General features: G+C 34.7%; 1 protein-coding gene across 1 annotated transcript in view; it reads left to right on the top strand.

Annotated features, from left to right (window-relative positions):
* The window catches only part of ngfb (nerve growth factor b (beta polypeptide)), a 53,376-nt gene that overhangs the window by 20,621 nt on the left and 4,805 nt on the right, over positions 1 to 27,950 (top strand). Inside the window, exon 2 of the mRNA XM_056460476.1 lies at positions 27,385 to 27,497. Coding sequence (XP_056316451.1) covers positions 27,422 to 27,497 — 76 coding nt within the window. The 5' untranslated portion in view covers positions 27,385 to 27,421. The remainder of the gene's footprint in view (positions 1 to 27,384; positions 27,498 to 27,950) is intronic.

Genomic DNA, 27,950 nt, shown 5'->3' with positions numbered 1-27,950 from the left:
TACTTGTGCATGAATGATCTTTCCCGACGTGACAGGGATTTATTTTCACCATCCTAACATTGGGAGAAATTTCAATATTTAGAGCGTCTGAGGACAGTTGTATACATGGAGCGTGAAGCGCAGTGTAAATCAGAACATCTGTGCTGAACTGCGATGTGAGGAAAATAAGGACTGGCCACGGGATCCTGAACCACAGGCCTCGGGCTCTGGGTTTTAAGGTCTTGGTGAAGAGAAACAGTCTGTTTGATGATGGCAGATTCACTGCATCCTCAGCCTGCATTTTTGGCCCTCAATCACTTCACACTTCCAGATCAAAAAACTGCACTGTTCTCACTGTTGTCAGAGCCATAGGGCAATTATAAGCCTTGTTTTATTGAATTCGCTAAATTTATTTATTCTGCTTGCTTTTTTGAAACTATATAAATATATATATATATATATATATATATATATATATATATATATATATATATATATACACACACACACTTATGTTTAGAAATGTGTTGAAAAAAATCTTCTCTCTGTTAAACAAAAATTGGGGAAATAAATAAACAGGGGGGCTAATAATTCTGACTTCAACTGTGTATGGGGTTGTCAAACTGTATATATGTATGTATATATGTATATATGTATGTACATATATATATAATGATACATAAATGATAATGACACAATGTTTTTTATAATTATTATAATACATAAACTTTAATAAAGAAAAATAAATACATACATGAAAACTGAGGTTGAGGGAAGGAATATAAAGAATTGGGAACAAATATTTTTGTAATCATTTAGTTCTCTTAGAACAGGGCTGGATTAACCAATGAGCATTATAGGCATAGGCCCAGGGGCCTGTGCGAACTTGGAGCCCCTGCGAGGGAGGAAAAAAATACAGATTTTGGAGTGTCTATTTAGGCTAAGTGCAAGCAGCGCACCTCGTTGGAATAAGCTAGTTGAGTGATTCTCGCCCATCGCTGTTTGAGCGACAGAGACAATATAACTAAAGAGCGCAACCTACAGTAGTGTGAGTGCGTAGCTCGGAAAGCGCATGGCAACATCTTATAACGGATCGATCATGAACCCGGTTCGAATCCAGCGTCTGATGAACACGTTCTTCTTTCCCCCCCACTACATATCAGATTTTGCTTACTCTTCATCATGAGGAAGACAAGTAGGAATCATTAATAAGTTTGTGTAGTATAGAAGACTCATAGAACTGGATTGGAGAGGTGTTATATCCAAATCATATGCATTATAAGTTTATAGAAGTTATACATTAAAATTATCCTTAAATATATGTTTCAGTACTGCTTCTGTGCATCTGAACAAGTACTGTATATTAAAATCCATTAATTTTCACTAGTTGTATTAGTATTTTTTAAAAGTATGCTTTAAATGCTATAACAACACGTTAAATCTTTGTAGACTAGAAATATATGTACTGTATATCATTTGTTTTAAAAAGCGGGCAATACATTATAGATAAATTTTATTAAAATATGATATTAATCTTATTTAACTATAGGGATGCGGCCAGGTAGGGGGCCCTACAAGACATTGTGCCCAGGGGCCTCATAAATTCGTAATCCGGGCCTGCTTAGAACTCTAAAATTGATGTTTTTTAATGTTAGTATAATAATTATTTTATTTTATAGAGTAATTAATTATAATATGATATAATATTACAATATATTATTATATTATATTGTTAATATAACTATTAATATATTAATATATTTATTTATATAATGATTTATATTTTATATAATAATTTATATTTTTTAATATATTTATTAATAATTATTAATAATTTATTATTATTATATTTTTTGTATTATATAATAATCATTATATTTACCAAACACCAAAACATAAATGTTTTTTTTTTTAAAAAAGAAAATGTTGCTTGTTCGAGCCTCAGCTGGGTCAGTTGGCATTTCTGTGTGGAGTTTGCATGTTCTCCCCATGTTGCAACTCCAGCTGCTCTGGTTTTCCTCAAGTCCAAAGACATGTGCTATAAGGGAATTGGGTAAACTAAATTGTCTGTAGTGTATGTGTGTGAATGGGATGTATGGGTGTTTCCAGGGGTGTAGCAACCGGGGAGGACGGAAGGGGGGGGGGGGGTACGTCCCCCTCACTTTTAGAGACAGACCATTTAGAAACAGGTGATTAATAATTATATGAACGTATGATCTCAGACAGCCACCCCCCCCCCACTTTTAAAATGTCCGCTACGCCCCTGGGTGTTTCCCAGTGATGGGTTGCAGCTGGAAGGGCATCCGCTGCGTAAAACATGTGCTGGATAAGTTGGTGGTTCATTCCGCTGTGAAAAGAAAATGAATGAAAATGAATTAATTAATTATCATTATGTTGGCACGGTATGAGTGTTTGTGTGTGTGTGAATGTGAGAATGTATGGGTGTTTCCCAGTACTGGGTTGCACTTAACATTTTATTATGTCAAATATATGTTATCATTGGATCCATAACAATAATAAATACACTCACTAATAGATATTTACACTCAAATTGCTGGGTAGCTTCAGTCCATATTTGGGTAAAACATGGACAAACTGTGTTAAAAATTTAAATAAATAATTGTAACCCATCCATTGGGTTTATTCTTATTTTACCCAAGTACATGCAAAAAAAAAAACATAATTTTTTAGAGCATATTGATAATAAAAAAACACACTAGATCATTATAATCATTAACCTTTAGCAGACTCCAAGAGTTTTGTAGTCGTACACTATCTGACAGCGAATACATACTGCAGAGTCTGCCGAATGCAGTCACTCTGTCTGTTTCTATAGCATATCACAAACAGCTCTCAGACCAAATCTCACAAATCCCCAAGACCAAAGGTGTCCCGTCTGCATAGCCAAAATAGCTGCTGTTCTCCACCATCACAGAGGAACATCAGTCACGGCAGATACCAAACATGGTTTACAGCGCAGACCATGAGACTGTCCAGGTGAAGCGCTTTTCTGTCTGTGTTCCTCCAGAGCTGTTTTCATCACTGCGAGCTTTACAGTGTTCAAGTGTTTATTTCTGGACTGTTAACAATTCATACTTAACTGTTCCTGATGTCATTTCGCTCTTTTAACGGCACCCAGAGCCTTATTCAGGCTTGCTTGTAAAGTCTCTCTTCACCTGCCAGATGCACGGAAACAATGTAAATACTGTGTGTGTGTCTTTTGTCCTGGTAAAAAAGCCTTTAGCTCAGCGACGACACACGGAATAATCTGGGCTGAAGAATTCAGTCATTATGATTGTGCTTCTGCCTACATTTCATTTAAAATCATGCTAAACAAAGTATTCCTGTGGAGACACTATAATATAATATAATATAATATAATATAATATAATATAATATAATATAATATAATATAATATAATATAATATAATATAATGTAATATAATATAATATAATATAATATAATATAATAAAAAATTAAATAAATAAAAAAATAATATAATATAATATAATATAATATAATATAATATAATATAAAAAATATAATATAATATAATATAAAATAAATTAAAGAATAATATAATATAATATAATCAAATATAATCAAATATAATATAATATAATATAATATAATATAATATAATATAATATAATATTAAAAATATAATATTAAAAATATAATATAAAATAAATTAAAGAATAATATAATATAATATAATATAATATAATATAATATAATATAATATAATATAATATAATATAATATAATATAATATAATCAAATATAATATAATATAATCAAATATAATATAATCAAATATAATATAATATAATATAATATAATATAATATAATATAATATAATATAATATAATGTAATATAATATAAAATAAATTAAAGAATAATATAATATAATATAATATAATATAATATAATATAATATAATATAATATAAAAAATATAATATAATATAATATAATATAATATAATATAATATAATATAATATAAAAAATATAATATAATATAATATAATATAAAATAAATTAAAGAATAATATAATATAATATAATATAATATAATATAATGTAATATAATATAAAATAAATTAAAGAATAATATAATATAATATAATATAATATAATATAATATAATATAATATAATATAATATAATATAATATAATATAATATAATATAATCAAATATAATCAAATATAATCAAATATAATCAAATATAATATAATATAATATAATATAATATAATAATAATAAATAAAATAAAATAAAGTAAAACATAATATATTATAATATAATAAAATCAAATATAATATAATATAATAAAATCTAATATAATATAATATAATAAAAAATAAAATAATATAATCAATTATAATATAATATAATATAATATAATATAATATAATATAATATAATATAATATAATATAATATAATATAATATAATATAATATATATAATCAATTATAATATAATATAATATAATATAATATAATATAATATAATATAATATAATATAATATAATATAATATATAATAACCTAGTTAAGCCTTTAAATGTCACTTTAAGCTGTATAGAAGTGTCTTGAAAAATATCTAGTCAAATATTATTTACTGTCATCATGGAAAAGATAAAATAAATCAGTTGTTAGAAATGAGTTATTAAAACTATTAGGTTTAGAAATGTGTTGAAAAAATCTTCTCTCCGTTAAACAAAAAATAAACGGGGGCTAATAATTTAGGGGGGCTAATAATTTTGACTTCAACTGTATATATATATGCAGTTATTTGTAAATTATTATAATAATTTGTTTTTCAAATATTTCCAAAATGCTGTTTAATAAAGAGGATTATTTTTTAATCCTTAAAAACAAGAAAATAAGTAAATAAGTCACTAGATAGATGTAGGTAAGGAAAAAAGAAGAAAAAAGGGAAACCATACCATCTATAAGTACTAATATTGGTGACCAATCAGTCACAAAGTCTCTGGAAAGGCACATAAAATATATATTTTCAACATCACAGCACAATCCTATAATATAGACACGTCATTTGAAAAAAGAACATTAAAACAAAATGAAAGAGAAAAAAACAATAACAACAAAAATAACAAACAAACAACAAAAGACCATTCCTTGTGAGCTTTCGACAACCCTCCTCTAAAAAATAAAACTAAAAAAGAATTGACACAGTTTTAATTATTTTTAAAAACTATTTTGTCTTTGCCATTATGACAGTACATATATTTTCTTGCTAATTATTTAGCAAGATACTAGTATTCTGCAGTGAAAAAACTACTTATTTAAAATGAGCTGAAACAACACAATTCTTCTGTTTTTTCGGGACAACTTAATTGTTTTATGTTCAATCCACATAAATTTGTAAAAACTAATAGGTTAATTGTATGGAACAAAGCATTTTTGCAGTGAGCTTAAAGTGCAATTTAAAGACTTACCTAGGTTACTTGGGTTAACTAGGCAAGTTCGAATAATAAGGCAAGTCATTGGACAACAGTCATTTGTTCTGTTGCCAACTGAAAAAATACCCCAAGAATATTATTTATTTTTTATTCAAGAAAAACTAACAGGAAATAATGTAAATTGTATAGGAAATAATAAATGTCCATGCTCTTTTAAACATCACTTAAGAAATATTCATAAAACAATTCAAATTTCATAGGAGGGCTAATAGTTTTGCCTTCAACTGTATGTAATTGTGCTGTAAGTGAATGTCCAGTTGCAGACTGAGCCATCTGATCTGACCAATCAGTGTAGAGCAGGCTCTCAAAAAGTCAGGGTTTACAAACACCAGATCCTTTAACCAGCCATTTCAGACACTGTAAAAAATGATGCACGTAAACATACTGTATAGGAGACCTTCAAAGGCAAGGCAAAGCAAGTTTACTTGAATAGCACATTTCATAGACAGTGGCAATTAAAAGTGCTTTACATAAACAGGAATAAAAGAAACAAGTATAAGAAAATAAAAACAAATAATATAAAAACAGATTAAAATGTGTTAAAACAGGTTATAAAAGAATGAAAAAGAAGAGAAAAACATATTAGTGCCATCTGTCGGACGTAGCACAGTGCTCATTCAGTAAAGGCACAGCTAAACAGAAGGATTTTCAGTCTTAATTTGAATGTGCCTAATTTTGGAGCACATCTGATCATTTCTGGAAGCTGATTCCAGCAGCGAGGGGCGTAATAGCTGAAGCCGGATTCATCTTGCTTTGACTGAACTCTTGGAAATTCTTGTTTATATGATCCTAAAGATCTGAGTGATCTGTTAGGTTTGTATTTAGTGAGCATAGCTGTAATGTAATGAGGTCCTAGGCCATTTAGTGATTTATAGACAAGTAATAATACTTTAAAATCTATCGTGAATGTAACTGGGAGCCAGTGGAAAGACCTGAGGACAGGCATGATGTGCTCTGATTTCCTGGTTCTGGTCAGAATCCTGGCTGTAGTGTTCTGGATGAGCAGCAGCTGTCTGACTGTCTTTATAGGAAGACCAGTGAGGAGGCCGTTACAGTAATCCAACCTGCTGCTGATAAAAGGATGAACAGGTTTCTCTAAGTCCTCACCGGAAACAAAGCATCTAATTCTTGCAATGTCTTTGAGATGATAGTATGCTGATTTACTGATTTATGATTTATGACTGATTTGCCATGACTATTGAAACTCATATCTGACTCCAGAATCACACCAAAGTTCTTGACCTTATTTTTTGTTGTTTGACCCTTAGAGCCAAGGTACACATTTACATTGAGAACCTCATGTCTGTTCCCAAACGCAATGACTTCAGTTTTCTCTTTGTTAAACTGAAGAAGTTTTTTCCTTAAAACTAAATTATAAACATTTAAAATATCATAATGGGGCTTACTGAATACATTTACAAATGTAAAAAAAAACAAGGCTTTGAAATAACATTGTTTTTGCCTTTAATTCTGCTACTCCAAGAGAAATATTTCAGCTTAGTCCTCAATACCTCCTGATTCTGCTCCAAACATCCAGCACATCTGTTTCCGATTGAAATAGCCTGACAGAAGCGGTCCGATTCGAGCTATCTTTGTCTCCATGCCTGCGATTTCCCCACAGCTCCTCAGTGCCAGTAATTCAGTAATTGTGGAGCTTACACCTCGACGTGGAGAAACAGGAAGGCTGTCGACCAAATGGGACACTTGACAGTTGCCTTAAATTGCCTGCTATTATGCTTTTTAAGACGGCTTCCACAAAATAACGTCCAGAGGGCAAAAAACAAGAGCAAAATCTCTGGCTCTGGATTCCAAGCAAGCCGAAGCTGGCCGACGACACGCAATCCTGCTCAGGCATTCGCTTGGCCGCAGCTTTTATTCCTCTGATCAGCTCATTGTGGTTTGATTGGAGGGTTTTGTTTTTTGCAAGTAGCCGACTGTAAGTTTGTCCAAGCAAATTCACTAAAACAACATGATTTATAAGACATTTGTAAAGCGCTTGAATGGATTCCCTGATCAAAGCTGTCTTTTGTGCTTGTTTTCTGAAGGGTTTCTTTAGTTGAGAATCACTCACAGCTTCTTGACAGCTACTATAAAACAGTTTGATAAGACTCGCACACACATAGTGACGTCAAGCATGATCATTTTGTGAAATATCTGATGGAATTACAAAAACACACCCCAGATCGGGAGGTAACGTCTGATCCCAGTCAAGTCTGAAACTGCTTGATCAGGCCCAATTTCCGATCACGTGATCGGGTCTGGACATCTATTCTTACATATATATATATATATATATATATATATATATATATATATATATATATATATATATATATATATATATATATATATATATATATATATATATATATATATATTTTTTTTTTTTTTGCCTATCAACATATTCACCATAAGTTATTGACATATTTGACATTCAGAAATGTTTTGTTTTCAAAGAACAGACACAGATGAAAAACTTATTAAAAAAACTTATAAAAATATGTACAATAATATACATTTTTACATTTTAATTACGAAATATTATTGGCAGCATGGTGGCTCAGTGGTTAGCTCTGTTGCCTCACACCAAGGAGGTTGCTGGTTTGAGTCCCGGCTGGGTCAGTTCGGATTTCTGTGTTAGCATGTTCTCCCCATATTCGTATGGATTTCCTCCGGGTGCTCTGGTTTCCCCCTACAGTCCAAAGACGTGCGCTACAGGTGAATTTAATAAAATAAATTGGCTGTAATATATGAATGAGTGTGTATGGGTGTTTCCCAGTACTGGGTTGCAACTGGAAGGTCATCCATTGTGTAAAAAATATGCTGTATAAGACCCCTGGTGAATAAAGCCACTAAGCTGAGGGAAAATGAATGAATGAAATTGGCATTAATGTATGAGTGTGTGAATGAGTGAATGGGTGTAGGAATTTATTCCCAATAGTGGGTTGCGGTATCTGCTGCGTAAAACATATGCTGGAATAGTTGGCGGTTCATTCCACTGGGGCGACCTCTGAAATAGAGCCTAAGCCGAAGGAAAATGAATGAATAAACATTATTATTTTTAATGGTGGCAAAAATCATCACAAATGCAGTCCTTGCTTTATGGGATTTTCTCTTTTTTTTATAAATATCATCTCATGCTTTTAAATACGATGATGATTTTGATATTCTAGTTATTCTGGAAAGTTTGTTTGTCGTTTTGTTTTCCTGATGTGCACATAAATCAACAAAATGAGCTGTAAAGATGTTTTATGTGCACATGAGGAAAACAAAAGACAAACAAACTTTCCAGAATAACTAAAATATCAAAACCATCACTGTATAAAAGCATGAGCCATATAAAATTCACTTGCCGATTGTTGCTTGGATGTGACTTCAATGCAGAGTAAAAATCTGCAAATTTAGCCAGAACTCAAAACACAACTTGGGGCCTCTGGACAGCAGCGTCCCCATCGCCCGTCACTGTCCAAGTCCATGATGTAACTTCTGTTTCTCATTTAAGAGAATTTGTTGAAACTGTTAAATTACACAGCTGGTGCAGAGCAGATCTGGCTTTACAGTCGGGAGATGTGAGTAATATATTACATTGATGTCTTCACATTTCAGCGCGATGGTGGAAGAAACTCGACCTGTTTTCGTCAGTCGAAGAGTCTCAGCTGTGTTTTTGTAAAAGAAACATCAAACCATTGTCATTACGAGAACACGGACGCGTTTGAAATGTTTATTGTTCATCCACATGTTACTTTTATACACTATTAAAACAATATTAGCTAATCCAACAGCCGTTAATGAGAGACTAACATTTTTATACATGTCATTTGTTACTTGACGCTGTAAAAAAATCTCTGTAAAATGAGCAGTTTTTCGTATTTTGCAATTCATGTTCTTATTTAATTTTTTCTCCCTGTTTATTAATGCTTTAGAATTGCATTATGATCATTTACAACAACGTTTAACCCTGAAAAGTTGAATAAAAGTGACTGTCATAAACTTTTTTAATAGTTTAAAGTGATATATTGTCTGGATTGGTGTTGTGTCTTACGGTACAGAAACATTCAGTGTTGCCAGATGTTGGTGACTGTTTCCAGCGCAAAAGCTGACGAAAAACCGCTGAAAACCTAAAAGCGCCGCCCAACAATCAATAGACTATAGTAACCTTGCTTGAGGCTGAGGAGCGGGATGGGGGGTGGGGGGTCTGTCGTGTCGGGGAGGGAGATCACAAGCGTTTCTACACTGTTCTAAGCATATGTATGCGAAGAACGGGGGCTATGGCATCTCTTTGGGAGATCAAAACAGGTGTATAAGGGGAGACAGAGGCTGACGGGCACGCCATTGCAAAACCTCCCCAAATTTTCACTACCCGCCTGTGTCATTTTTTTACCCGCAAAAATCAATTCAATACCGCCTAATTGGGCAGGAAACCACCCAATCTGGCAACACTGGAAACATTGTAATAAACTGCCGGTACATTTTCTTTTATTTTACAGACTTCAGGTTTCTCTATATGTGATTTCTAATACATTATTTTACTTCAAACTACTAAAATGTCAATAAAAGTCACATTATTAAACTGTAGAGTTGAATTTTTAATATCAAAAGTCGACAGAGCAGAAATTAAGAAATCAACGCTAAATGAACTGAAAAACACTAGTGAATAAACAAAATACAGAAACTGATAACTAACAGATATTTTTCATAGTGTACTGAGTACCACAGGGTCCTTACATATACTCCAAAGTCAAGTCTAAGCACTTTTAAAGCAACTTTTCAATGTTTTCCAGCACTTTACAACTGTGACAAATTACATAATAAAATGCACATATGTACTTCTTCATCATATCAGATGCTATTCCTTATAGTATAGTATAGTATAGTATAGTGTAGTATAGTATAGTATAGTATAGTATAGTATAGTATAGTATAGTATAGTATAGTACAGCGTAGCATACAACCCTGGCTCATTCTGATTACCTACCCCTATATAAATTTCTGGAGAAGGGCAATTACGTCCCAGGAGCACCTTTTTTTTTGCACTTTTGTTTTCGTGAATCCACTACAGGCTGCTGTGTATGCTTTATCAGGTCTCAAATTTCTCTCGCAAGTGAAATTCGCGCCGGCTCTTCCTCACGTAAATTCACCAGAGGCTGCTGTCGACTGACTGACTGACCAACCGATCCCCCCACCTACCCTTTTCTCTAAATCCAACTGACAGTGTTTTCAAAAGCAATCGGAAAAAAAGAAAAGGCCTCGCGGCAGCCTGATTTTTACCATATTTTCAGATTTTATCACATTCTCACCCTGCTATTTACTTCTTTATTTTTTAGGCTTTTGTTTTTATCATACCTGCTGTCTGGAACTGTTCTTAACCAGACTCAAACCCCGTCATTGCTGTTACTGTGCTCTGCATCTCAAATCCTCCAACGTACATGGTGAGCTACTGGGGAAACTGATAACAGCAGAAAAGCCGTCCATACGTATCTAAGCGGTCAGCTGGTAACCATGAAAAGGAGCGGCGTCATGCCACCCCATAGCGTTCATTTTAAAAATGAAATGCAGCCATACGTACTTCTGGCTACAAAATTTGCGATCTCCAGAAATGTACATAGGGCTATGTTTTCAGAATGAGCCTATGTTGGTAGCATAGTATAGTATAGTATAGTATAGTATAGTATAGTAATATATTGTATTGTATTGTATTGTATTGTATAGTAATCTAGGGAACATTTTCGATGCTTGTCCCAAGTCCGTTATCAACATTGTAATACTGTAATTCACTCATATTACATTATATTCACTTAATATTACATTATTTGAAAAAATAATTATACAGTCAGTAATCCATGGTATTTGGGCGACACAGTGGCTCAGTGGCTATCGCTGTCGACTCCAAACAAGAAGTTCGCTGATTCGAGCCTCGGCTGGGTCCACAATTCTGTGTGTAGTTTGCATGTTCTCTCCATGTTCGCGTGGGTTTTCTTCCAGCTGCTCTGGTTTCCCCCACAAGTCCAAAGACTTGCGCTAAAGGTGAATTGGGTAAGCTAAATTGTCTGTAGTGTATGTCCTGGTCCTCCAGGTTGGGGGTTGAGTGTTGGGCTAATGACCCACCTCATAAAAACTAGATGTTACGAAACACCAACATGGTGGGGCTAAATATCAACTTTGATATAAACGTCCCTGGTTGTAAGTAAGTAAGTAAATGTATTTACTAACTTAAACTAAGTATGAATAATCTTGTAAAGCATTTATTAATCATAATTCATCACGAACTAATGCATTATTAAAATCCAAACTTATGCTTGTTAACATTAGTCAATGCACTGTGAGTTAACATGAACTAATGTCATTTACTCAACTAATAAAAGTTGAATACATATCGTAATAAATGTATTACTAATTATTCGTTCATGTTAATAAATAGATTAGCTAGCATTAACTAATGGACCATTATTTTAAAGTGTTACATGAAAGTCTTTGTCACTGAATCACTCAATCAGATTTATTCAAAACAGCTCATTCAGTCATTTATTGAAGTGAATGACTCAGTCAAGAAATGAAGGATTGAAAGGCTGGAATACTTTAAAATGTGGATTGGTTAAACATTTATAAAACATCGTATGTTTGGACATATCGCTGCTCAGTTGTGATTTTGTTGGGATTTATTTTTATTAGAAGCTGCAAAGACGACATTTATTGCTATTTAAAAAAAAATAATTAAAACATTACCACTGCGCTGCCAAACCGTGGCCGAATGTGTGTGTTTTTTTTATTAAGTTTAAATAGAAAACTATGTTTTATGTTCAGTCCACTTAAATTTGTTACATTTTTTAATTGCTCACTGTATTTTATTGATGTTGTCCACACACAAATCATTTAAGTTAACCTAACTTAAAGTTGTTTCAGCTCATTTTTAATAAGTAGTTTGAACAAGGAGCAAAAATCATTTTTGGAGTGCTCAGATAAACCATGGTACCATTCTTGATTGTTTTACAATGTTTATACTGTCATACATTTTCTCAAATAATGTTCAGATTGATCATTTTACCTCAATGTATCATCAGGAGCACCAACTATTCTTTTTTGCCTCTGTGTTTTTTGACCCTCAAAGTCCAAGTAGTTTTTCCTCTTGCATTTTTTTATGACTCACCAAGTACCATGTTTATAGCTTTAAAACATCACCTTCAATTCTACCTAAGAAAAAAGTGCATTTTGATGTGGGTTAAAGATTTAGATGTATTTCTCACAGTCTTGAATTGGTCGTGTTTTATGCAAACATGCACATTTGGTTCAGTGTGATGATGTATTGAATGCTGTTGTTGTGAATTTATACGTCACCATGGTAACGTTATCTAGCTGGCTGACACAGATTAGGTTCTGTCTGAATGATTTGTGAAAGTCTTGGAAGCGTCATTTAACATTGGTAGAAAGTTATAAACAAATGAGTAATGTTTTGGAATGCCTGTCCTTACTTTCTTTTTTTCCCTCATTAAATGTGTTTAGAAGTTTACAGCTGCGACCGTACTGCAATATTATTATATAAATACATATGTTCCTGTGAATATTTTAATAGTTAAAATTTAAAAAGTGATAACACAGTTTAAGAAGCAGTTCTCACTAATAAATAGTGGCTCATTACCTGCCTATTATTAAAATATTGGCTGTTTATTAGTACTTATAAAGTACATATTCTACAGTGCTCAGCATATGTAAGTACACCCCTCACAAATCTAACTACCCTCACTAATCTTTTAAATTCATATTTTTAATAGGAAGCTATACAATATTATATTACTGCATATACAGTTGAAGTCAGAATTATTAACCCCCCTATTTATTTTTTTCCCCAATTCCTGTTTAACGGAGAGATTTTTTCAACACACTTCTAAACATAATAGTTTTAATAACTCATTTCTAATAACTGATTTATTTTATCTTTGCCATGATGACAGTAAATAATATTGTATTAGATATTTTTCAAGACACTTCCATACAGCTTAAAGTGACATTTAAAGGCTTATCTAGGTTATATTAGTTTAACTAGGCAGGTTAGGGTAATTAGGCAAGTTATTATATAATAATGGTTTGGTCGGTAGACTATTGAAAAACATATAGCTTAAAGGGGCTAATAATTTTGACCTTAAAATGGTTCATAAAATTTTTTAAAACTACCTTTATTCTAGCCGAAATAAAACAAATAAGACTTTCTTCAGAAGAAAAAATATTATCAGACATACTGTGAAAATTTCCTTGCTCTGTTAAACATCATTGGGGAAATATTTAAAAAAGAAAAAAAATCAAAGGGGGGCTAATAATTCTGACTTCTACTGTACATTAGATTAGTCAGTACTGAAGCCAAATCTGGAGCTTATCTAACAAAATAACTTACGATAACAGTCCAAAAACTAGTCCCCCCAAATTTATGTTATAGAAAAATATTAAATACAAATAAAAAAATAGGAAAAACCAAGAGAAGCAAAAAAAAAGAAAAAAAAGAAAAAAATGAGTAGAAATGTATTTATCAATATTTTGCTTGAATTTAATTGTATTATCTTTCTATTTCTAAATATGTTTGGTGAATAAAATATTATTTTAATAAATATATCTGTTTAATAAATCTGTTTTGTTTAAATGCACCAAAATACACTGCCTACCTGTATATTCACTGAGAAATGGGGAAAAAATATTAATTTTTAAAATGTAGTGTACTCATTTATGCTGAGCACTGTATATGATCTTATTCCTAATCCTACGCATTACCTAAACCTAACTACAACCGTAATAGCTATTTATAAACAGCAAATTACGAGTTTACTGAGCTAAAAGTCTTAGTTAACAATATTTGTTTATTGTACCTTAAAGTGTGACCAAAAACTAAAAGTAAATAACTTTTAAAATGTATTAAATAATAACTCCACAGTTCCATATTTGATATTATAATGTTATGGCTAAAATAACCCAATAATGTTTTTATAATTTTAAATACAGCAGGGAAAATAAGTTATGAACGCGTCACCATTTTTCTCAGAAAACATATTTCTAAAGGTGCCGTTAACTTAACATTTTCACCGGATGTTAGTAACAACCAAAGAATCCATCAATGCAGCAAAAACAAATCTAATTCGTTTACAAATTAAATTATATGTCATAAAATGAAGGGGGGAAATGAACACATGAAGAAAGGAAAGTGTAGAAAGGCAGTGAAAGCCCAGCAGCTGAAATTCCTCAGTAGTTCTTCAGCAATCCTCTGCCCTTCCTCAGTGTAAATTAATATTAGCTGCTTCAGTCCAACGTCTAAATTTCCAAGATGTAGAAGATGAAACCAGGGTGGACATTTCAGCAAGATCCAAAACACAGACAAGGATGGTTTCAGAGAAAGAAAATCAAGCTGTAGAATGGCCCAGCCAATCACCTGACCTGAATCCAATAGAAAATACAAAATCAAGATCAGATTCGATAGACGAGACCCACAGAAGCATCAAGATTTTTACACTCTGTATAAGTCTGTGAAAAACTCACACCTGAGCAATGCATGTGACTTCCTTCTCCATATGAGAGGAGACTTTAAGCTGCCATCACCAAAAACCTTTTATATGAAGTATTAAATACATTTCAGTAGTTTAGGACTTTCTTCTTGTGTCATTCTAGTGTTATTACACAGAACTCATTTTTTTGTTTGTTATTATTATGTTTGTATTGTATGGGTTTTTACCAAAATCTGGATCAATTCCATGTCAACAGCTCCTTTAGAAATATTATTCCCATAAAAAAACATGACGTGTTCAATGCTTATTTTCCTCGATGTAACTGGTAAATGCTGTTTTAAAATGCAATTTATTTCTGTCATTTCTGTCATTTCAAGCCTTTAAAAAAACATTACTCCTATCTTTTGGAAATAATTCTAATGATTAGATCTAATGATTTGGTGCTCAGAAACTTTAATATTATCTATGTTAAAATCTGCAATCTAATTTATTTCAGGATCCCCTATTGAATAAAATGTTCAAAAGAACAGCATTTATGTAAAGTAGAATTGTACCACTGTAAATATATTTATACTGTCAGGTTTAATTGACTATTAAAGTATAAATAGGTTTAAAAAACTAAAATCGTATTCAAATTTCTAAACATGACTTTATTTTTTATTTAATTATCAAATTTATTTGTTGCATGTTCTCCCCGTGTTCGTGTGGGTTTCCTCTGGGTTCTCCGGTTTCCCCCTCCAGTTTAAAGACATGTGGTATAGGTGAATTGGGTAAGCTGAATTGTCCACAGTGCATGTGTGTAAATGGGTATGTATGGATGTTTCCCAGTGATGGGTTGCAGCTGGAAGGGCATCCTCTGCGTAAAACATGTGCTGGATAAGTTGGCGGTTCATTCCGCTGTGGCGACCCCGCATAAATAATTAATAAACTAAGCCGAAAAGAAAATGAATACATTTTTAGGGCAACACGGGTGTGCAGTGGGTAGCATTGTCGCTTCACAGATTGCTGGTTTGAGTCCCGGCTGGGTCAGTCGGTATTTCTGTGTGGAGTTTGCATGTTCTCCCTGTGTTCGTGTGGATTGCCTCCGGGTGCTCCGGTTTCCCCCATAAGACCAAAGACATGTGGTATAGGGGAATTGGGTAAGCTAAACTGTCTGTAGTGTATGTGTGTGAATGGGAGTGTATGGGTGTTTCCTAGTGATGGGTTGCAGCTGAAAGTGCATCCGCTGTGTAAAACATATGCTGGATAAGTTGGTGAATCATTCTGCTGTGGTGACCCCTGATTAATGAAGGGACTAAGCCGAAAGGAAAATGAATGAATGAATGAATGAAACATTTTAAATTTAATTTTATTTAATTTTATTTTATTTTATTATTATTTTTTATTTATTTATTTATTTATTTATTTATTTATTGCGCCTCCTGTGCCAATGTAAAAAAAAATCTAAGATACTTTTAAATAGTTCAGTTCTGCTACTTGTGTTTTCTACAGTGGAGCTTGTAGAAACTTGATAAACAGATTTTGACTCGACTAAACTTTAACCGCCACATGTGTTCATTACCGCAGAGACACACAATATTAGAGTTTGAGGCGGTGCTGTTGAAGACTGTCTACTATAATAAAGTGAAACCACACACATGCAGCCTCTGGCCACTCGCTCTGACAGAGGAAGTGATGCGTGTGTTGGCCTCTGATGAGCTTGTCCACACAGGAAGAGCAGGTTCTTCATCTGGATCTGGTTGACCTGCTGGGTGGCTCTTTCCACAACACTGGCTGCATTAAGATTTGGGAGTTTTAAGACTTTTTAGAGCTAATGCTTTTGTACTTTTACTTTTTAATTATTTCATTAAGACAAGTAAGGTCTGACTTTGCTTAGGCAAAAGTCTTATCACTTAACAGAAATAATGTACAGTATAGAATATAAAGTCATGGTGCAGTGGAAAAAGAGTTAATATTGTGTATGGCCAGCGCTGGGGAGTAACTAGTTACATGTTATGGCGTTATGTAATTTAATTACAAAATAAAAGTAACAGCAGATCAATAAGTGACGGCACCGACATTTACAGAGCTGTGAGGCCTGTGTCTAGCCAATGAAGGTAAATCCATATGATGGCAAGAATGATAATATCTTCTTCTTCTATATATATATACATATAATTCAAATGATGAGAGATTTTGAAATTCTAACAGTAAACCTGTAAGGTCACACCTGCTTGGTATAAATGCTTGAAAAGGATTTAGTTGATAATATCCATTTAGAAACTTTACAGTGATCAAAAAGTAATCAGATGTAATCAGTTACTTTACTTTTATAAAGTAATTGAAAAGGTACACTACCTATGACATTTTAAATAGGGTAATTTGTAACCTGTAATCTTTCACATTTCCAAAGTAACCGCCCCAATACTGTATATGACTCCCATGAGCTTGGAGGACTGCATCCATGCATCTCTGCAATGACTCAAATACTTTGGATTCATCTTCAATGCCTCCTCCTCCATCTTACCCCAGACATACTTAATAATGTTCATGTCTGGTGACTGGGCTGGCCAGTCCTGGAGCACCTTGACCTTCTTTGCTTTCAGGAACTTTGATGTGGTGGCTGAAGTATGAGGAGCGCTATCCTGCTGAAGAATTTGCCCTCTCTTGTGGTTTGTAATGTAATGGGCAGCACAAATGCCTTTATACCACAGGCTGTTGATGTTGCCATTCACTTTGCAGATCTCTCGCACGCCCCCATACTGATTGTAACCCCAAACTATGATTTTTCCCTCAACAAACTTGACTGATTTCTGTGAGAATCTTGGGTCTATGCGGGTTCCAGTAGGTCTCCTGCAGTATTTGTGATGATTGGGATGCAGTTTTTGAAAGCAAAAAAGGTCAAGGTGCTCCAGGATTGGCCAGCCCAGTCACCAGACATGAATATTATTGAGCATGTCTGGGGTAAGATGAAGGAGGAGGCATTGGAGATGAATCCAAAGAATCTTGATGAACTCTGGGAGTCCTGCAAGAACGCTTTCTTTGCCAATCCAGATGACTTTATTTCTAAGTTATTTGAGTCTATGACTTTATATTCTATACTCTACATTATTTCTGTTAAGTTACAAGACATTTGTCTAAGCAAAGTCAGACCTTACTGTCCTAATTAAATAATTAAAAATCAAGCCATGATCATATTTTATTTTGGTAAAATAAGCGTAATCTAGAGGCTTTTGCCTTTCATATAAGCCACTTCTGATACCAAATGATCAACTAGAACTTAATATATTATTTGTTGTTCCTAAAACTTGGATAGACGACAAGACTTTTGTCAGGTAGTGGACACCGCTGAAATATGCATTACATATTTCTCCTAATAACCTCAGTTGGTTCGACGAACACAGAATACTGCATTTAAATGATGATTCTCATTATGTTTCATCAGTCGAAACTGAATTATTTTGTAAGGTCAAACGTTTGATTGGACTTTCTCTGTGAGGATTCTCACTGGCAGTGATTGTGAAATGTAACTTATAAGTGAGAGTTTAGCACTCCATATGTATTATCACATGTGTGCTATCCATTCTTAAACATTTTGAATATCAATACCAATATATTGTGACGTTAGCATGATAATGACAGTTCACTAGGTGTTGCTATGCAGTTGCTACGACAAGTTAGATGGCTGCTAGGGTGTTCTGGCACTATATAAATGAATTCTATAGCAAAAATGCTGTTGCTCAACAAAGTTTACTACTTCGGGTTAGATGTTTGATCATGTTGCTCTGTAAGTTATAGATGTATGTTTATGTTTGGTGGAGATGAGGTCTGCGTATATTTGTTTAGTTGCTTACAGGGTGTTTACATGATGGTATAATAATGTCCAGGTTTATAGCCAGAGCTGATTATGTTCCTCCGTCTGGATTCATCGTCATCTGTTGTCAATAACATCAGCGATAAGTCTTTCACACCATCTCATTACAGCCATCTGGACGTGTGTATGCGAGTGTGTTATGGGCTTTACATTCTTGGTTGGTTTTATTAACAATCATAAATGTGTCAGTAAAACATTGATAAACTATGATGGTAGCATTGAAACGCTTCAGTCGTTGTTTTTAATTTCCACTTTGTCATTTTGTGCAAGCAAATGTCCTGCCTTTATAAATAAAAAGTCTTCATATTAACATATTTCAAAACAACTCATTATACTAATACTGTATACCCAGCAAAAGATTTATGATTTTTTAAGGGCAGATGATGAAACTTGTGGAAAATCTCGAGAAGACTTGAAAGGAGAAGCTCGAGAAATATCTAGAGACCACAAAACAATACAGCTCAGGGCTCTTTTGAGTAACTAACCAACTAGTAACATCCTGGCAATCATATATTCAATATTAAAACATATTAAGGGCATTTTTTTCACAATTTAATTGAAAAGGTTGAGTGGCTATATGTATATACAGTTGTCAACATTTGAAGTGGAACACAATCCTAAAACTATTAAACAACACCCATTGTTCATTCTCCTTCAGCTAAGTCACTTTATTAATCAGGGGTTGTAACAGTGGAATGAACTGCCAACTTATCCAGCAAATGTTTTACGTCGTGGATGCTCTTCCAGCTGCAACCCAGCACTGGGAAACACTGATACACTCTCACATTCACACACATACACTATGGCCAATTCGGCTTATTCAATTCACCTGTATCGCATGTCTTTGGACTGTGGGGGAAACCAAAGCACCCGGAGGAAACCCACGCCAACACAGGGAGAACATGCGAATTCCACACAGAGATGCCAACTGACCTAGCTGGGACTCGAACCAGCGACCTTTTTGCTGTGACGTGACAGTGCTAACCACTGAGCCACCATGCCGCCTCTAACACCCATTGTTGTCTTGTTAATTTTATTAATTAACTGCTTCAAATGTTGACTACTATATATGCAATATATGTATGTTTTCTGCATTTAAATGATGTTAAAATTCCAATTTTAAATGAATGTTATCAGTAGTTTTTAAAATAAAACTAATTTACACTTAAAATTTAGATTAAATGTTACATTTATATTTTAATTTAAATTAATTATAATCTATTCTTAATATATTATTTCCTAAAACCTGTAATAAAAAAGTAAAAGAATAGAAATGAATATAACTAGTTATACTTCGACACATTTACAGTATACATCGGTTATATGCTGTATATACACACACACACATACATACATATATATATATATATATATATATATATATATATATATATATATATATATATATATATATATATATATATATATATATATATATCCTCGTAGCAGTGTGATATGGCTGCATATCAGCACTGGTGGGAGGCATGCGTTGGCTCAAGGCTGCAGGCAGAGTGCCTTAGTGTCCCACCAATGGCGATATAGAGCCATATTGCACTACTATGAGTGTGATATTGCGTTCATACAACAGTTCGATGGCATAATCATGTATACAAAAAAGAGAATCAAACACGGAGAGTCTCGAAAATCTTTTTGTACAAGGAATTACTTTCTTCTGACGTTCATTCAGATCTGCAGCTGACCGTCAGAACAACAGAAACCATTGCTACTTCACCAACATCATTTTAGAGATAATATTTGAATGATTCTCTAGCGTAATGTCTAAAGTGATGACAAAACAGGTGATTTTGCTTAATTTTAAGATAATGAGGCTGAATGGCATGAAATGCCATCAGTCTAAAGAGATTTCTCAGTATTTCTCTGTTGCAATCGGGATTTCACAATATTTATCCCTGAAAAAGCCAAAGCAAAGCAAACACTACCAGATTACTATGGTAAAAATACAGCACGACAAAAGAATGTCACCTACATTTATAATTACATTTATACATCATTTATAATGATTTGATCAGCTGCAGTTTTAAACTTACGCTGAGAAAATGCTGTTTTTCTCCCCTAAGGGCTTATTATGTGGTCTCTGTTGCCATCTTGTGGCAGAACGTCAACCATCTTTGCTCTGCTCAGTATGACATGCTGGCCGTCGACACGCTGAATCTACGAAATTGTAATTATTTAAAACAGGCACTATCCTTAAAAATAACGACATTCTCACTTGAAAAAGCCTCAAAGTACATTATGTTGTCCAACAGCTGCAATATTTGTCAAACTATATTTGTGGAGGCTGTATGGATTCTGATAAATATCAGTTGATGAGTCGCAGAATATCACACGGCTATCAGCCAATTGCTAACAGTTGAAGTCAAAATGATTAGCCCCACTTTGAATTTTTTTCATGTTTTTAAAATATTTCCCAAATGATGTTTAACAGAGAAAGGAAATTTTCACAGTATGTCTGATACTATTTTTTCCTTTGGAGAAAGTCTTATTTGTTTTATTTTGGCTAGAATAAAAGCAGTTTTAATATATTTTTTTAAAAACATTTTAAGGTCAAAATTATTAGGCCCTTTAAGCGATTTTTTTTTTCAGATAGTCTACAGAACAAACCATCGTTATACAATAACTTGCCTAATTACCCTAACCTGCCTAGTTAATCCAATTAACCTAGTTAAGCCTTTAAATGTTTAAAAGCTGTAAGGAAGTGTCTTGAACAAGTGTCATCATGGCAAAGATAAAATAAATCAGTTATTAGAAATGAGTTGTTAAAACTATTATGATTCCATTAAAAAGAAATTTTAGAAAAAAATAAACAGGGTGGCTAATAATTCAGGGGGGCTTATAATTGTGACTTCAACTGTATATAATTGGCATTGCATTTTTTTACAGTTTATTAGAGTAAATTTATAACAGAACGTTCATATCATGGACTTTTTAGTAGTTTGTTAATTATACCTGTTTTTATTAGGCTATTTGTTTGATCTTAATATTGGATAGTATAAACATGCCTGTCATTTCACTTCATCCTAAAATCCTAGATGATTCTCATATTGTTTAATGCTACACGCAAAAAATTATTAATTGGATTTACCAATTGTTTTTAAGGTAAGTGGTTGTAAACAATTATTTCGGGCTGAATTTAAACAAACAAATGAAGTTAACATTACTAAATTTAATTTGTTTGTTTACATTCAGCCCATATAAATTGTTTGCATCCACTTACCTTTAAAAAAATGTAGTAAATCTAATTAATCATTTTTTTAGTGTATGGTAAACGATGTAAGCTCTCTCACCTTAGTTCTTCGCCATGCACTAAACCAGATACAGTCAACGCCGGCACTTCTAGTCCACAGGCCCAGATCCAACACAAAGCCAGGCTTCATCCCTGAGCTCTGCCACACATGAGTGCCCACCGAACGCAGGCCTCCAGGCACTGGAATTCATAGCCCTGTGGAGGCTGGAGATAAAGCCGCATGTATGTGCGCTAAGAAGGGCTCACGTTACACGCTGAAACCCATGCCACCCAGGAACTGTTACCATATGAAAGCAGACTGTTTTGAAAGGAGAGCACCGCCTGGCTCGGCTCTTTGTGTCAGCGCGATAACCAGACGGGACGTGTTAAATTGTCTCTATCACAGCTAATGAGTTTGAGGTCAGTGGCTGTGGGTTGCTAGACTCAAGCCACACAGAGAGACTGTACAATTGACTGGAGGTTTGTGTATGTTGTGGCGGTCGGATGGTTTGGGTGTGGGGCGCAAGTCGATGCGTGTCACATTTGGGTTTTCGGTCGGCCTTGTTTGTCTGCGAGTTTTACGCTTGGCCAGTAATTTGACAGTGATTACTACACATCGCTGAAATGTGCATTTTCCCCCCAATGTTTCGTCAATGGAAAGAATGTGTTTGGACGGATGAGGTGGGTTTCTCTGTCGGAGAAAAATAAGTCATAGGATAGCTGACAAATGTTCCTTAAAGGGCACCTATGATGAATATCTTCTTTTCAAAGCTGTTTGGACAGAACTTTGTGTAGGTATAGTGTGTCCATAGTCATATAGTGGTGATAGAAACAAAATAAGGCTCTTTTATTAAATTTTCTGATGTTAAAAGAGGATTCAAATCCCCCCCCCCCCCCCCCCCCTCTTTTTTTTGAGGCCGACTGCAACGTGACATGGGAGTGCGGTTTCCTCACCCACCAGTGCTTAATTTGAGCCGGATCTTGCCGAACCGTGTTAGGGAAAATGTCAAATATTCATGTTTTGCGTCAGTGGTTTGCCATCTTCAGGTTAGAGGAAAGTCCTTTGCCCAGGTGGAAGTATCTTAGGGTTTTGTTCACGAGTGAGGGAAGGATGGACCATAAGATTGACAGGCGGATCGGTGCAGCGGCAGCAATAATGTGGTCGATGTACCCGTCCATTGTGGTAAAGAAGGAGCTCAGCCGAAAGGCAAAGCTCTCGATTTATCGGTCAATCTACGTTCCTACTCTCAGCTATGGTCATGAGCTTTGGGTCATGACCGAAAGAACAAGATTTCGGATACGAAATGAGTTTCCTTCACAGGGTGGCAGGGCGCACCTTTATGGATAGAGTGAGGAGCTCTGTCACCCGGGAGGAGCTCGAAGTAGAGCCGCTGCTCCCCCACATTGAGAGAAGTCAGCTGAGGTGGCTCGGGCATCCTCGGATGCCTCCTGGACACCTACCTAGGGAGGTGGTCCAGGCATGTCCCACTGAGAGGAGGCCTCAGGGAAGACCCAGGACACACTGGGGGGTGTGTGGAATGTGAATGCCTCAGGATCCCCCCGGAGGAGCTGGACAGAGTGTCTGGGGAGAGGGAAGTCTGGAGTTCTCTCCTCTAAGATTGCTGCCCCGGTGACCCGGCCCCGGAAAAGTGGTTGAAAATGAATGAATGAATGAATGAATGAATGAATGAATGAATGATTGAATGAATGAGGATCCGTCATTAACTTAATATACCTAAAGCAAGTTGAATACCTAAAGCAAGTTAAAGCAAAAGTCACGTTTAACTATTGACCCTCAACAATATTTTCAGCCAATCGGCTTTCTTATGTTTACAATCACTCTCATTGGTTGGTGATTCTTTTGTGCGCAGTGAGGAGCTAAAAAAAATGGCATAGTGAAGATGAAACTGCGTGAATGGATCAGGATAGTGGGAGACGAAGTAAAGCCATCCCATGTCAGCCAGAGAACATGACGGAAGAGCTACGGTGGGGTCTTCTTGAAGATTAGACTGAGTGACCCACACAGCAAAATTGCTCTGGCCCTGCTCTGGCCCACACAATCAGGTTTTGCTTGGCCCACATGCCGCAGTGAATTATGGTACATGACTGGACCAAGTCTGGCTTCCAGACAAGGGTCAAACATGGACTATATTTGGGTCAAGTCTCAACCAAGTTAATAATTCATAACTGGGCCTGAACTGGGCCAGATAGGTTGGTGTTTCACAATTGCAATGAAATTGATAAACCCATGAATCATTGTGCTTTAGGCACACTATGGGTTTGCTTTTCCTTAAAGCGACCTGATGGGTAGATTTTTTTTCTTTACTCAAAAATAATTTTATTGAATTTTTTTTTATATTTATTTTTGGCCTTATTAGACAGGACAGTAATGAGACAGGAAGCAAAGTTGTAGAGAGAGAGTGGGGTAGGGTTGGGAAATGTGCTCGAGACGGGATTCGAACTAGGGTCACTCTCGAGTTTCTATTTTCTGTTAAACACACAAGAAGGTATTTTGAAGAATGTCAAAAACTGGAAGTTATTGACTTTGATAGTACTGTAGAAGTCTGTCGTTGAACACACTGAACAACATTCTTCAAATTATATTCATTTCTCTGTGAACTGTCTCTTTAAGAGCAGTAAGCAATTTTAGGCAAGGCAAGGCAAGGCAAGTTTATTTATATAGCACATTTCATACACAGTGGCAATTCAAAGTGCTTTACATAAACAGGAATAAAAGAAACAATTATAAGAGAAATAAAAACAAACATAAAAATGGTAAGAATAAAAATAAAATAAAAGCTGATAAAATGTGTTATAAAAGAATTAAAAAGAAGAGAAAAACATAGTAGTCGGACGTAGCACAGTGCTCATTCAGTAAAGGCACAGCTAAACAGATGTGTTTTCAGTCTTGATTTGAATGTGCCTAATGTTGGAGCACATCTGATCATTTCTGGAAGCTGATTCCAGCAACGAGGGGCGTAGTAGCTGAAAGCCGATTCACCCTGCTTTGACTGAACTCTTGGGATTTCTAATCTATTTGATCCTAAAGATCTGAGTGATCTGTTAGGTTTGTATTTAGTGAGCATATCTGTAATGTATTGAGGTCCTAGGCCATTTAGTGATTTATAGACCAGTAATAATACTTTAAAATCTATTCTAAATGTGACTGGGAGCCAGTGTAAAGACCTGAGGACAGGTGTGATGTGCTCTGATTTCCTGGTTCTGGTCAGAATTCTGGCCGCAGCGTTCTGGATGAGCTGCAACTGTCTGACTGTCTTTTTGGGAAGGCCAGTGAGGAGGCCATTACAGTAATCCACCCTGCTGCTGATAAAAGCATGAACAAGTTTCTCTAAGTCTTCACTGGAAACAAAGCATCTAATTCTTGCAATGTTTTTGAGATGATAGTATGCTGATTTACTAACTGCTTTGATATGACTATTGAAACTCAGATCTGACTCCAGAGTCACACCAAGATTCTTGACCTTATGTTTTGTTGTTTGACCCTTAGAGCCAAGGTACGCATTCACCTTGAGAACCTCATCTCTGTTCCCAAACGCAATGACTTCAGTTTTCTCTTTGTTTAACTGAAGAAAGTTTTGGCACATCCAATTGTTAATTTCATCAATGCATTGGCAGAGGGTGTCAATGGGGCTGTAGTCATTAGGCAGTAAGGCTAGGTAGATCTGAGTGTCATCAGCATAGCTGTGGTAGGAGATTTGGTTCTTTCTCATTATTTGGCTCAGAGGGAGCATATAAAGGTTGAACAGGAGTGGTGCCAGAATCGAGCCTTGTGGGACTCCACATGTCATGGGTGTCCACCCTGACCTATGGTCACCTATACTGACATAGTAACCTCTTCCTTCAAGGTAAGATCTGAACCATTTGAGGACCGTCCCAGACAGCCCAACCCAGTTTTCCAGCCTATCCAGAAGTATGCTGTGATCGACAGTGTCAAATGCAGCACTGAGATCGAGCAGTACCAGCACTGTTAGTTTGCCTGAATCTGTATTTAGGCGGATGTCATTGATTATCTTTATAAGGGCGCTCTCTGTACTGTGATGTGGTCTGAAACCAGATTGAAAATTGTCCAAACACCCCTTGTAGTTTAGGAACTTGTTAACCTGGTTAAAAACAACTTTTTCAATGATTTTGCCAATGAAAGGGAGATTTGAGATGGGCCTGTAATTGCTCAATATGGTGTTATCCAGGTTGCTCTTCTTCAAGAGGGGTTTAACAACTGCAGTTTTAAGTGAGTTAGGAAAAATCCCCGAGAGAAGTGAAGCATTTACCACTTTTAGAAGATCCATTTCTAAGCAGGTCAACACCGTTTTAAAGAATGATGTGGGGAGCGTGTCAAGACTGCAGGTTGATGTTTTCATAACTTGCACGATCTCTTCTAAGATTTTGCCATTAATTGCCATGAAATCGGACATAATGTCTGATTTCTTGAGTTGTGGTTGAGCTAGTCTGACGTCGACACAATTTGGCTGATTGGATGAGCTGATTGCCTTTCTGATATTATTGATCTTGTCAGTAAAGAAATGAGCAAACTCATTACATTTGCTTTCAGAGAGTAGCTCACTGGGAATCCGACTGGGGGGGGTTGTGAGTTTCTCTATCGTTGCAAAGAGTTTACGAGCATTGTTTACGTTGCTGTTTATAAGGCTTGAAAAGAAAGTCTGCCTAGCAGTTTTTAGTTCCATATTAAAAGCACGAAGACTGTCTTTATAGATATTATAATGGACTACTAGTTTCGTCTTTCTCCACATACGCTCAGCTTTTCTGCACTGTCTTTTCGTCATTTTTAATTTTGGGGACTTAGTCCAAGATCCCCTTTGGCTGCTAGTTATATTCTTGGCTTTAACAGGAGCAATGTCATCTATGACATTCTTAACTTTAGAATTAAACAAATCAAGGAGAGAATCAACAGAGTCTGCAGATATACTTGGTGCTAGCGATATGGCCTTCATAAACTGCTCATTAGTGTTCTCATTTATGCATCTCTTTCTGACAGAGACAGATCTGTCTTTAATAGCTGGAGTGATCAATATATCAAAGAAAATACAGAAATGATCAGATAGTGCAACATCCTTAACAACAGTTGATGAAATGTGTAAACCCTTAGTTATAAGTAGATCAAGAGTGTGTCCACGATTGTGTGTGGGTTCTTGATTTTAGTTAAAAAAGGTGAATTATTTTTGTAAATTTTCCCAATTGAACTGATTCACTAGAATGAATCTGACTTTCCAACACCACATGAGCATTATATATAGAGTAAATGGTAATTATATGAAATTATAGCTTGCGTCGTACATTTTTGTACCTCTGTGCAGAGGAGCTGGAAGCAGAAGATGCCACGCTGGTCGATACATGTACCATGAGGAGCACAGGAGATCTACGCTAAAGACAGAACAGAGAAAACACTTCACCTGGACACATTTCACAGGTAAACACTTTTTTTTTGCCTAGCACAAGATTACTTTTATGAAAAAGATACGTACAGTTGAAGTCAGAATTATTAGCCCTCCTGAATTATTAGCCCCCTTAAATATTTGTTCTCCAATTTCTATTTAAAGAAGATTTTTTAAACACATTTATAAACATAATAGTTTTAACTCATTTCTTTTTTTTATTTATAGTAGTAGTATATACAATATAGTAATTTTACTTGAGAGTGTAAATTTCCCATTGCTAAACATTTTTCTTTTTTACAAATTATAAAGTAAAAGAACACAATATAAAACAAAAGTTTCATCAAACAAAATATATGAAAATAACAGTAACAATAAAATGGTGAAATAAATAATATCAATAACTAAATATACCTATGTTAGAGAGAGTCAAATCTTTTTTTGTTCGCTCAACTTTAGCTTAGTTATTAGAAGCTGTAAATTCTTAA

The sequence above is a fragment of the Danio aesculapii genome, chromosome 6 (genome assembly GCF_903798145.1).
Source record: "Danio aesculapii chromosome 6, fDanAes4.1, whole genome shotgun sequence".
Taxonomy (NCBI): domain Eukaryota; kingdom Metazoa; phylum Chordata; class Actinopteri; order Cypriniformes; family Danionidae; genus Danio; species Danio aesculapii.
The sequence above is the reverse complement of the archived record's forward strand: the minus strand, read 5'-3'. Positions and strand labels throughout refer to the sequence as shown.